Raw genomic sequence first — 13,650 nt, 5'->3', positions numbered from 1 at the left:
GGATATTTCCTTGGATAACCATATATTCATTATTTTTCAAGAAACGATCATCTGGTATTTATTGAGTGGGATGATGTTACTCTGCACTCTAGTATTAAGCTTCAATTTTGGATTTATATCTGTTTCTCACTCTGTTGATAATTTGAATGGCTGTGTGAATTTTTCTTCCTTGGAAATGTAGCGTTTCATGGTTTTCCACAGTTCCTATTCCTATGATGACTCAACTTCAGCTTCCAGAATAAATTTTTTTTAAACTTCTTATTCATCCTACTGTTCTGTCTCATATTACATTTATTACCTTCTTTTTAGGCTGTGTATCTTTTATCCCCAAGGAATTGGGCATTCCACAAGTTCTTAAGTCTGATCCACATGCAGAGCATTTGCTGACTGTGGTCAGCCATTGCTAAAGAACACTCTTCCTTTGGTCTGGTATGTATGCTTTTGTTGTTGCTAAATTGCACTAGCCTGATACCTTTCTCTTGACTTAACTGAAAGCTAGCTGTCTGGGTTAGTCGGCATCTTCACCTGCATATTCATAATTTCATGTGCACTGGCGGCCTAAAAAATTGTTAGCTTGCCCTTTCCAATTAAATACTTCTGAACATCAGGATGTTAAGAATCCCAAATGAGTTACCCCGGCAGCCTTTCATGTATATTCTTAAAATTTATATTTATGGCTGTATTTCTCAATGTTGCAGAAAAAGAATTGCCAGGAGACTCACTCAATTTCTACTTCAGGCCTTGAAATTCATGTCAGCGAGAGATGTGGGCTGAATTTGAAAGAAAATCATACCAGGGTATCTGCTGTTACTTTCACTCAGCTATCAAAAATTTGACCCTTTCTTCCCTGCCCATGAAAGATAATGTAATCGATCTGTTAGTCTTTGCTGGTGCCTTTTGAAAATTTTTGTTTAAACTTCTTGAAAGCCATTACATCTCAGGTCCCCAATTCACTTTGGGCTCATGCTGTGTGTTTATTGCGGGGCAGCAGTCATATGAAAGTGTTCTATTTGCCTAAAGCTAACCAGGATTTCCTCTACTTTAGTCCACATTTGGCTCAGCAGTATTTGGTCAATCAAGAATTCCATGCAGTGTCTAGTGAAGTATATGAGGCATATACCGTAAGTTAAAGATAATAACAGATCTTGGATTATCAATTCAGAACTGAGAAACCAGTGAAGCTAATACACATCCACATTAATACATTTATCAATGGGAACTTGATAAAGCCAAACAGTTCATCTTAGCACAAAATGGCATTTGCGAGCACCGTGTTAGCACTAGAAACACAGATGCTGAGACAGCTACAATTACATGGGGGATACCATTTGAAATATTTTCATAGTTACAAAAGTGACAGCTGAGTTTTTATTTCCTGATAATGAAAATGAATCTTAAGCATCTCAAGAGACAGTAATTAGAATCTCTTGACTGTATTCATGAAAGGTAGGGTACAGATACTGCTGTTTCACCTACAGAAAGACCATTTTTAAGAAGTCATTGGAGACACCAGAGTTTGATTTTTATTCAACCCACTTTCCAATATCTCACTCTTCCAATAGTCTTGGCACATTAGCTGAAGTACTGACCTACTGTTGAAGCTGATGCGATATGTCCAAAACATTATCAACTTGTGTTGCCAAACATGCATATACAGTTCTAAGAATGTAAGCACGTCAAGGCCATAGCTCTGAAAATGAAATGTCTCCTGACACATAGAGAACGTCCTTAAGAAGTTATTCATGTAGTGCTCTTCATTGACTTTCCATGATCATTTGCTTAATTGCCTTAGGTAACATGTTCCACCAAATTTCTCTGCTTAATCATAATTACTAGATTTTGCACTTGTGGACAGCTCAACACAATAAACCTGTCTAGATCATAATTGTCAATTCTCTTTATCGTCTTCAAAATGTCATCATTTCTGAAGTAACATCCAATTTATCCTCTTCATCACCATTTAAATCCCTGATCAAAGATACCTGTTGCAGAACATCATTAGGAGACTTTAAATATACAGAGTTCGGTCAGGTATGTTGGAGTTTTTAACCAGACAAATGACACTCAGTACCTGCCATTAGCTCTGAATTCAATTACAGAGGCAACAGTTAGATTGGTTATTGGTGGCAAAGAAATAATGTTTGACGTCCATCTTACTGAAAGTTTACCAGAGCTTTCGTACACTTCTAAGGAAAGATTACCATTAATTCAGTGTGTTTATCATCACCATGATGACAATCACAGACTCATAGATTACCTACTGCTCAGGAGATCATTAGGCCCACTATGACTTCTCCGATTCTCTGAACATTCATTGTGACTCAGTGTAATTCTCCTGCCTTTTTGCCATGGCCTTGAATATTATTCCTACTTAAATCATCGTCTAAAGCCTTTTGAATGCTTCACTTGAATGTGTCTCCACTACACATCCAGACAATGGATTCCAGACCCTAACTACTTCTGCGAAAAAGTGCTTTCCCACATCACATTTGCTTATTTTACGAACTACCTTATATCAGTGCCCTCTCTTTCTTGATCCTTTTGACAGGGACCAGTTTCTCACCACCTGTTCTGTCCAGCTCACTCATGATTTTAAAATTTCTATCAAATCTGCTTTTAGATTGGACGGGAGGAAGCTATCTTCATAAATGAAGTTTCTGATCCTGGAACCATGTGTGTCAATCTCTTCTGCACTCTATCCGTTCACATCCTTGTTAACGTGTAACGCCCAGAAATTTACAGAATATTTAGCTGGGATCTTACATGTGTCTTAGTAGGGATAAAGATTGTCAGAAGCTTGGACAAAGTTCAGACAATGCAATTTCTTGGAGCAGGAAACAGGAGTGGAACTTACAGTGATACGTATAGGGGATTCAATAATGAGTGGTTCAGAGACTAACCTTTGCAGGTTCATGAATACTGCAAGGTTTTTTTTCAACTACCTGAACCCAAAGTGAAGAACACAGCAAACTGGCTTTGAAGAATTATGGAGAGGAATGGGGAGGGTCTCGTCATTACGGTCCCTATTAAGACCAACAACGTAGCAGGGAAGGCAAGTAAAAGAGACAATGAGTGAATAAAACATGCAACAGCTATGATATTTCATTTTCTAAAACGAGACAACTTACTATGTAATTTGGTATTGGAAAAAGTCAACTGTCACGTTTAAACTGACAAACATTTTTATTACAATAATATTGTACTCACCATTCAGAATATCTTTCAGATGCTTAAACCAAACATTGCAGTAATCTTCACTTAAATTGCTTAGATGAATTGCACGACTTTTGAGCTTATTTTGTCCCTTTTTAATACACTCAAAGATGGCGATTCCTAACAAGGTTCCTCCCTTTTGTTGCCTTGCAGACCGTCGACGTTTCATCTTTACACCAAATACTTCTTTCAGCTCCACAAATTCCGTCTTATGTCGGGAAACCACCTTATCGTCATCTGTATCAAAAGTACAGCATCTCTTTTAGGAGCGCAATTTGCTATTTATGGATTAATAAGTCATTATTTATATTATTTCATTTGAAATAGTTTCGGTCATGAAGTTAATAGTCTTCCTGCTGATTTCTCATTTTATTTTTCTTATGTCTCTTTGTCTTCGACCCTTTGGATTTCAATTTCTCATTGCTTCTCCCACTTTCACATAATACCAGAGTCCTTTTACTTTTGCTAACCATCTTTTAGGAAATTATTATTCTCTTTGATATGTTTACTAAAGTTCACATTCTCTGTATGCATCTCATCCAAGTTGTTTCACTGATATATTCAACTAATAACTTTTGATTATAACATTCACAGTTACCAAGGTTTGGAAAAGGCTGCAACAATATCCACACATGAAAACAGATGGAAGGAAAGAAGCAGGGGATTCAGATTGGAAATAGACCAGGAGGAGACTGGATACATAACAGAAACAGAGTCATACAACTAAACAAACCTTTTGGTCCAACCAGTCTTTACCAACCATAATCTCAAAACTAGTCCCACCTGCCCCAACTAAAAGGTCACCCCTCAGCCTCCCATGCTCCAGTGAAAGAAGTGCAAGCCTATCCTGCCTCTTCTTATAACTTCTGCAACATCCTGGTAAATCTTTTCTGAACCTTCTCAAGCTTATTAATATCCTTCCTATAACAGGGTGGCCAGAACTGGACACAATATTCTAGAAGAGGCCTCCCCAACCTCCTGTACAACTTCAATATGGCATCCCAACTCCCACACTCAAAGATCTAAAAACAATGAAGGCAAGCATGTTAAACACCTTCTTAACTACCATGTCTACATGTGATGCAAACTTCGAAAAATATTTACATGAACCCCTCGCTGTCACTGTTCTATAACATTACCCCAGGTCATACTTTTAATTGAATAAGTCCTGTCCTTATTTTGTTTTACTAAAATGCAGTATCTCACATTTACATAAATTAAACTCCACCTGCCACTCTTTAGTCCACTGAACCAATGGATTAAGATCTCTTGACATCTCTCCTAGAGAACCTTCTTCACTATCCACCATACCGCCAATTTTAGTGTCATCTGCAAACTTAATAAACATGTCTTCTGTATTCTCATCCAAATCATTTATGTAAATGACAAACAAAAGTAGGCCCAGCACCGATTCTTGTTGAACACTGCTGTTAACAGGCCTCCAGTCTGAAAATCAACCCTCCACCACAACACGTAGACATTTTAATATTATTTGTATGAAAAATGGTTATTCATTTTATATAATCATGTTCAGTTTTTAAACTTCATTGCATACAGGTATCATAAATAGTATGGAGTTAGTACACCAACTGCATATCAATTAAAATAAATCAAAAATATATCAATGCAAAACGTAGCTGTCCAACTGCTGTTCTTGTCAATGGTAGCTCCAGAATGGAACTATCCAATCGTATTTGCTGTTCTTTTCGTCATATTAGGCTAAATATAGCACAGAGTGTTATAAATTTGTTTGTTAATGGCTTTACAAGTGTATCAAAAACCATACAGTGAAATTTCATTGATTTTGCTTTAATTTCATTATTAATGCCTCCCAGGAGAAAAGAATTTTATTAAAAACCAATTCTTGATCTCAGGATATCCCAAAGCATTTACTTGTTGGATAAAGGCAAAAAAGACACCTGGTTACAAATATTTAAATTCATATCATAAACAGGACATTATTTAGTAGAGAGAAGTGAATCTCATCTGCCAGCTGAAGATCTGATGAATGCCCTGCATGACCATATTGCTTTTTTTCATGACAGCCCATCATATCAAGTACCACAGAGGAACCTAAGTAGTTATGGTCTCTGAAATGCAAGTCCCACGGGCTGGCCATCACAGACTAGAGGCTGTTCATTACTTAGCACTGCCATGGTACTGTGACTGATTCCAGCAGAGATTGAAGATTGAAAATGGACACAAGTTTAGGTGTGTAATGGTGGGAGGTGGTGTTGGAGCAAAAGGGGTTGGCAACAAGGAGAGTGGGTGGCACTCAACAACACTCTCCTACCCTGCCATCCTGATGGTATGTCCCTCAAACAGACTCTTCCAATTTTGGTATATGTCACGATTTCATGGTGAGAGGGGAAATGTTTCAGAGAGATATGCGTGGATAGTTCTTTAGTCAGAGGGTGGTGGGTGCCTGGAATGCGTCGCCAGTGGAGGTGGTAGGGGCGGACAAGATAGCATCATTTAAGATGTATCTAGACAGAAAAATGAATGGGCAGGGTGCAGAGGGAAACAGATCCTTGGAAAATAGGCGACAGGTTTAGATAGAGGATCTGGATCGGCACAGGCTTAGAGGACTGAAGGGCCTGTTTCTGTGCTGTAATTTTCTTTGTTCTTTGTTCATAGACGTGCTGAGCTTTTCCTGCAACTTTGTCTTTGGTCCTGATTTACAGCATTCACAGTTATTTTGGTTTTTATTTAGTATATCTGCATTGTTTGATAAGCATTCAAGAACCTGCTCTTCAATAAGATTTGGGAACATTCTTTAAACATATTTTTCATTTAAGATTCTTCATTATCCCTCTACTTTTGATGTCCCTCTAAATTAGGCAGTTAATTACAAGAAGTAACTAGAATCTCCACTAACTGATAATTTCAAGAAATAAAGTAACTCTATCTGGATAAGCAGCTACTAAAATGATCAGGACTTAACAATCATAACACCGACAGTACTCAGGCATTAAGCAAAGATGCAGCAGACATATAATGGGTCACTGTTTTTTCAAACATTATTTAAGCTGAGGACTTGTCTTTTCAATTTTGGCACATCTGTCTGATGTAGACCGTAAATAGGATTAAAGTTGGATTTATCTGCTTGATACTAATTGTGTTCACAGCTTCAGCACATGTCCATACATTGTTTAAAATGGCTCATAATAATGTTGTTCAATATGCAAAACTCTTTAAGGAAGTGACAAAATATGTGTACATGTTGCTTTGAGACTAGTAGATTAGAATTGACCGGGATATCAGCAAAAAGGAACTTGTTTCTCAAAATATTATGTTTTGCGGGAAGATTCCTGTACTATTGCTATTGTAGTATTAAGTAGGTCTTCAAGCAAGGGTCCAGACAACAAATGGAATACATTTTAGACTATCAGAAAGGAATTGGCAACTACAAAGGTGTCACTTTGCTGGGCATTTCAGACACACATATTGAAAGCCTCAATCAGTAGTTTGTCACAAGGGCCAAATAAATTATCACTTAAAACCACAAATTTCAGCTTTCCACAGTACTGTGCACATTATTAGGCAGCTCATTTCTTCTCTTTTTCCTCAAACAAGGGTTGCCCATCACCATTGTCGACAAGACCCTCAATCGTGTCCAGCTCGTTTCTGCACTTCTGTCTTCAGCCCTTAGCTTCCCTCCCACAGAGATCCCCTGGTGCTCACTTTCCACCCTATCAGCCTCCATCTCTAGAGGATCATAAGTCGTCAATTCCACCACCTCCACTGGGATGCGACCACGTATTACCCTCCCCTTCCTTATCGTCACACCCCCACAGTACCTTTCCCTGCAATCACAGAATGTTTGCCTATTTACTTTCTCCCACCTCACCATCCAAGGTCCAAGACACACCTTCCAGATGATGAGGCAGCAATTTACCTGCATTTCACTCTGCCTAATCTACTATATTCACTGCTCACATATATGCTCTCCTCTGCTCTGGGGAGATGAAATGCAGACTAGGTGACCATTTTGCAGATTACTGATATTCCATCCATAAAAATGACCAAGCTTCCAGCCTGCCACTTTAACACACCATTGTGTTACCATGCCTGCATTTCTGTCTCAGGTGTGTTGTTATTTTCCAGCAAAGCTTAATGCAAGCAGGAAAAACAATAACTTGCCTTCCACCTACATATATTACAATAGTCAGGGCCCATTGAATTTAACAATTTTAGGCCTCCTACAGTTTCTTCCGCTGAGGTGGTGGAGATGACTGCTTATGATCCTTTGAACTTGCTGGCTGATGTGGTAGAAAGTGAGGACTAGGTGGAGCCTACAGTTGGTGTGCAAGGGAAGGGGCTGGGGCAGAGGTGCAGGAAATGGTTTGGACATGGCTGAGGGCCCTATGGACCACAGTGGTGGGGATTTCTCGGTTGAAAAAAAACATGAATATTGCTCAGACTCCCCTGCGGATGGCTGCATCATCGGAACATATGCAATGGAGTCAGAGAAACTGGGAGGATGGAACGCAGACCTTACAAGAGTTAACTGTGGGAATTGATAGGTTTGTAATGAATATCAGTGGCCAGCCTATCAATCCCCTGAAATGGAAACAGATGTCAAAAGAGGGAAGGAGGAAGTCAGAGATGGACCAGGTAAAGGTGAGAGAAGGATGGAAATTGAAAGCAAAATTGATATATTTTATAATATAATAAAACAAAGAACTGTGGCTGCTGTAGATCAGAAACTAACAAAAGCAGATATTGCAGGAAAATCTTAACAGATCTGGCAGCATCTGTGGAGAGAAAACAGAGTTAGCATTTCAATCTTGTGACTCTCCTTCAAACATTTCTGCGATCCTTCTGCTTTCTCTCCATAGAAGCTACCAGATCTGAAGAGCTCCTCCAGCAACTCCTGCTTTTGTTCGTTTCTGAGGAATCCCCACCACTGTGGACCATAGGGCCCTCAGCCATGTCCAAACCATTTCCTGCACCTCTGCCCCAGCCCCTTCCCTTGCACACCAACTGTAGGCTCCACCTAGTCCTCACTCCCCACCACATCAGCCAGCATGTTCAAAGGATCATAAGCAGTCATCTCCGCTACCTCAGCAGAAGAAACTGTTTGAGGCCTAAAATCTCCAGCATCTACAGTTCTTTGTTTTACTTTAGTCCTTAATTCACTGCCACATCTCTTCTGGGTATGCACACCCTAAAGAAGTTCTGATCCTATTCCCAAAAGGATTTCTATTTATATCTTTCCTGCTGTTCACCATCATTACTTTCAATTTCTCCCTTAATGTTTTACAAGGTATTTGCCAAAACTCATTTCCACAGCCACGTCTCATTACTCACTGACCACCTCCAGCTCAGATTTACCCTATGTGGATTCCAAATGAGGTTTCATCCTTTGTGTTTTGAATCTACCCAGGATCGCAGCAATGTCCATGTCATAAAAGTCACCATTGTCTTATCAGACTTCTTCTCATTAGAGATTTAAGCTGCGGGTCGCCTTGGTTGAAGGGAGAGGATGAGAAGGAGAATTCTGCATGATAACCTCAGCCAATTTGAGAATTGAACCAATACTGTTAGCATCACTGTGCATTGCAAAGAGTCCACCCAGCAAACTGAGCTAAACTGCTGCAAATGCATCTGTCTATGACCATATCTGTCAGAGCAACCTCCGCACTGTCCCTTTAGAGATGAATTCTTGTCACCATGTTAAATAACATACTATATTTGGAACAGATTGGGCATCCATGAGACACTGTGGGCCATCAGCAGCAGCAGAACTGTACTCCACCATAATTTGTTACCTCATGGCCTGGCATATCCCTCACTCCACCACCATCATCAAGCCAGGGGATTAATCCCAGTTCAATTAAGTGAGCAGAATGGCACGTCAGGAACAGCGCCAAGCACCTAAAAATAAGGTGTCAACACACCATCTTCTTCCCAAGCCAACATCTGTCTCAGGCTTGCTGCAATGCTCCAGCAAAGATCAGCACAAGCTAGAGAAACAGCACATCATTTTCCACTTGGGAACTCTACAGCCTTCTAGACTCAATATTGAGTTCAACAATTTTAGGTTCAGAGGCATCTTCTTCACCATCCTTGCCCTAACTCCTACAAAACCAGGCCTTGTTTTCACATGGTCTGCTATTACACACAACCCATTATTAGTAATTAATAATCCCCATCAGCAGCTATTCATTCTGCTAGGCTGATTGTTATCATTCCTTTGTCTGTCCAACTGTTCTTCTCTCTCTTTGGTTTCTATCTCCACCTATCATTTACTCCTCCTCCCCCTTCCCACCACCCTATCTTCTGCATAAAAACCAGCTTTGGCTACCATTAGTTCTAAGGAAGAATTACTGGACTCGAAACGTTAACTTTAATTTCTCTCCACAGATGCTGCCAGGCCTGCTGAGTTTTTCCAGCAATTTCAGTTTTTGTTTCTGAGCTTATTACAGCCTTGTTTCAAACATGGACAAAAGAGCTGCATTCCAGAGGTGAGGTAAGAGTGACTGCCCTTGACTTCAGGGTTACATTTGATCACGTGGGGCCTGAAGGAAATTTGGCAAAATTAAGTCAATGAGAAATCTCTCTACTGATTGATGTAAGACTGAGCACAAAAGGAAATGTTTTTGGGGGTGAGTTGCCTCAGTTCCAGGATATTGCTGTACAAGTTCCTCAGGGTAGTGGCCTACATCAAACCATCTTCAACTGCTTCATCAATAACGTTCTGTTGATCATAAACTCGGAAGTGGGGACACTCATTGATGATTGCCTGATGTTCAGTACCATTTGTGAAACTTCAGTTGCTGAAGCTGTCAATATCCAAATATAGGAAGACCTGAATAATATCTAGATTTGGACTGGCAAGGGGAAAGTAACCTTTGCACCATGTAAGAAACAGGTAATGGCCATCAGCAACAAGAGATAATCTAATTATCATCCTTTGATATTTAATACCATCTCCATCACAGAGTCCCTACAACCAACATCTTTGGAGGTTACCACAGGCCAGAAACTGAGCTGGATTAGTTGTGTAAATAGTAAGGTCAATAGGTGGGGTGGTAGGTCACAGGTCACAGGAATCTTACAGTAAGTAAATCACCTCTTAACAGTCTAAAACCTGTCCATTATCTACACAGGACAAGTCAGGAGCATTACTGAAATTCAAGGACAAGGTGATTAGACTGTCAAGACTGGGGAACTGAAACCATAGCTGAGACAAACAGTGTGAGATAGAAAAGGGAATTGTCTGTATGATGCTTGAGTACTGTAAAGGGAGGGCTGTTGGGATGAATGGAAATGTAGTTAACCATGTGTTCCAAAATTTTTAAATGTGTTATATATAAATCATTTAATAGTACGATTCATTCCTTTTGCATATTAAACATTTCATTTTATTATTAAAACAAATCTGTAGCAACACAGCCTAACTGAAATCTTGCTTGTATATTTTTCTATTTTTAATCTAGGATCCAACTTGTCCAATAACAACAACAGCATCAGCTGGGACCATAACACAGCCCAGATTAATTTAAGGATTGGGGATAAGGAGAAGCCAAACCAGTACCCAGCTGCTCTTTGAAACAAGACCCTGGCATAAATATTCAAGTAACTATGCCCTTGATGGCCACTAGGGTAGGATTGTTACCCAGACCCTTCTAAACACTGATCCCGTTCCAGCAGATGACACAGCTTAGTGAAGATGTGCCAGGGTATTATTAATTCATGCCAGCACTACCTTTCAAACAGTTGAAGAAAATGACAAGGCCTGTAGAAAAGCGGTCTCATATCTCTCCTCCCTCTCCTTGGGAGATCTTCTACCCTCAGTCTCTCCCTCTGGAGGCTGTGCAGCAAACATTGGAGACTGCTACCTAACTGACCAAGTTGCAATTGCAGTCTCTTCTATCTAGTCTTCTGAATACACTAGGCCACAAGGAACCCAGTCACATAAATCTCTACATCAGATGCAGCAGCAGATAATCTATGGGGAATATTAGAAAGATGACAATAACACTATCACAATCAAGCTTCTCAACAGTGTGGCATGGAGGCTTCCTGAAGAGGTTGTCCTCATGCTTTCATAAGGAGGTCGGAGATATGTGACTTTATCCAACTGTTGATTGCACAACCAAGGCTTTCATGCTACAATGAAGGAGTAGCCATATTTCAGTAAGTGGCCTTGATAGACTGAAAAACAAAACTCCCCTTCACATTACAGACCATGTCCTTGCACTCTTACAGTTCAGTGCAAAAATGTGGCAGCATATGAGATGTTGCCTTTCAGTGCTAGCCACAGAACGTGCTTGTGAAATTATAATCTCAGGTGCTGCTTCTAAATGCCTTTGTCAGATTACATTTCCATAGTTTACATTACAAGGAGAGAATGTGTGCGCACTAAGTAACTATCATGACTGCTGGAAGCTGTGATTCTTAAAGTACATTCTTGAGGTAATGAATGCCCTGTCAATGAACAACAAATTGAAGCCGGATGAGTGGCATTACTGAATCAGTGGAGGAATAAATATTGTTATTGCTCTTAGCAGGACCTCAAATTCTACAGGTTTTACTTCACTCCCAAAGAAAAAGATCTGCAATTTACACTGACTACATTGTGCATGGTGTTAGCCACCCATGTGTGTAATTATTTCACAGTTGACATTTGGTCTTTCATGGCAAATTTGCAACTTTGTTGCAATGTGAATGACATGCAGTTTCCACATGTAGCATAAGATTTTCTCTCCATCCTCCTTCATGTTACCTTTTTCATTGTTATTTACGTGCCCCATGACCTTTCAAATTCCCACCACGACCACCGACCCCTCTCTATGTTCACTGAGGCCCTTTATACAACTATTAATGTTCTCCAGGTCCATGAGTTTAAAAATTCTCATGCCATTACTGGTTCTACATCCTCCCATGTAGATGCCAGAGTTACCATGACTTGTTTGAAAGCTTCACCCACCCCCAACCCAAACCAACCATTTCCTGGAGCTTCAAATCCACTCCTAATCATTACAATATTCCATTTCACTATTTCCAATGGGCCCTAATCACAATTATCACTTCCTCAGTGTACCTAGGACAATGAAGCCCATCCAGAGACTTGAGCTGCCTAACTTCCTAGGTCTCCAGGGACTGTTCCTGATAAGCAGTCTCAAAATCCCTAAGCAAACCACAAGGACTGGCTGTGGCCCACCCCTCAGACTGACATGGCAGGATACCCCCAACTGACCATGCCCTAGCCACCAGACTGACGTCACCAAAGCACATTCACTGAACAACCTGTAATCTTCCAAACTAGGATTATACTTGACCTGCAGAACCGATTGAAGCTCGATCCCCAGATTGTAAGCAAAGGGCCCTCTGAAATCTGGTAGGACTAAAACCCTGACAGACTGTGACCAATTCCCCGTATTAAATTGAGAAACCCTTTTCACTTACTGGTGCCGTAAAGCCAATTGAGTGCAGTCCCCTTAGCTTCGATAAAGACTGCTCCTGTTTCACTTTCACATATCAAATTGGTTTGAAGCACATTTGCCATACAAACTACAGGAAGATGCTGCATGTGTGACACTGACATCACACAACATTGCAGAGCAACATGCCCACCCCCTTGACAGTTCAGTCTTCCCCATCATTACAAACTGCCCAGCATTCCCTCTGAAAAGCAATGCAAGCCACAGAAACTGGCAGCCAGAGGTCAAGCACTATGGATCCTAAGCACTAAGCAATGTAACCTATACAAAGACTGGCTGCCTGGAAGTCAGTTCCGAAGCAACTGAGTGTGCACTAAGAAAGCAATACAAGGTGGAAAAAGGCTGGCAACTTCCAAGGAAGCTCTGAATGAGTGAGTACATAGAAAGCAAACTAAACGTAGTAAGATGCATCTTGTAAAGAATCATAAGATGCCAGGCATCCTGGCAAAAACATGCAAGATGCAGGTATACCTAAGCCCAAGCAATATGTTGAAGGGCTGATGTAAGCGTTTCTATGACCAATGCTCACTGAAATACGTTGGCTTCCAGTCTAGTACTGTCTCCATCTTAATATTCTATTGTGTTTGCAAATTCCTTCATGGGCTGAATATCTTCTATAAACACTGTTACAATTCCCATAGAAGACAATAATATTTTAAAAAATATGAATTTTCCATTGACCAATGGAAAGAATCACACAACAAAATTGCACATCAAGGTTTTGAAAATTATAAGCCATAAACAGATAAAAATCATGTTAACTAAATATTACATACTATCCAACTAACACATTAAACCACAGAAGAGGCAATTTCCACAATAACTAATTGACACAGCTGAAAACCCAATGCCAGATTAATACATTATGCTATACTGTCAGCAAATGTATAACCTTGGAACATAAAGTCCTAAACTCCTCTCACCTATTCAATAGGCTCTCTTCCCCACCGCAACCAGTTCAAATTTTGCAATTCCCTTTGAAAGT

At 40.1% G+C, this 13,650-nt stretch overlaps 1 protein-coding gene across 4 annotated transcripts in view; it reads right to left on the bottom strand.

The window, feature by feature from the left end:
- The window catches only part of cerkl (ceramide kinase-like), a 155,768-nt gene that overhangs the window by 86,091 nt on the left and 56,027 nt on the right, over positions 1–13,650 (bottom strand). For 2 of the 4 annotated variants that reach the window (XM_048535329.2, XM_048535330.2), the window contains exon 2: positions 3,208–3,450. The exons of the other annotated variants lie outside the window; for them this stretch is intronic. In XM_048535329.2, the coding sequence (XP_048391286.2) occupies positions 3,208–3,450 (243 nt within the window). The remainder of the gene's footprint in view (positions 1–3,207; positions 3,451–13,650) is intronic. 4 annotated transcript variants of the gene reach the window in all.

Source organism: Stegostoma tigrinum, chromosome 7 (assembly GCF_030684315.1).
Source record: "Stegostoma tigrinum isolate sSteTig4 chromosome 7, sSteTig4.hap1, whole genome shotgun sequence".
Taxonomy (NCBI): Eukaryota; Metazoa; Chordata; class Chondrichthyes; order Orectolobiformes; family Stegostomatidae; genus Stegostoma; species Stegostoma tigrinum.
Note: the sequence above shows the minus strand (reverse complement) of the source record. Positions and strands in the feature narration are given on the sequence as shown.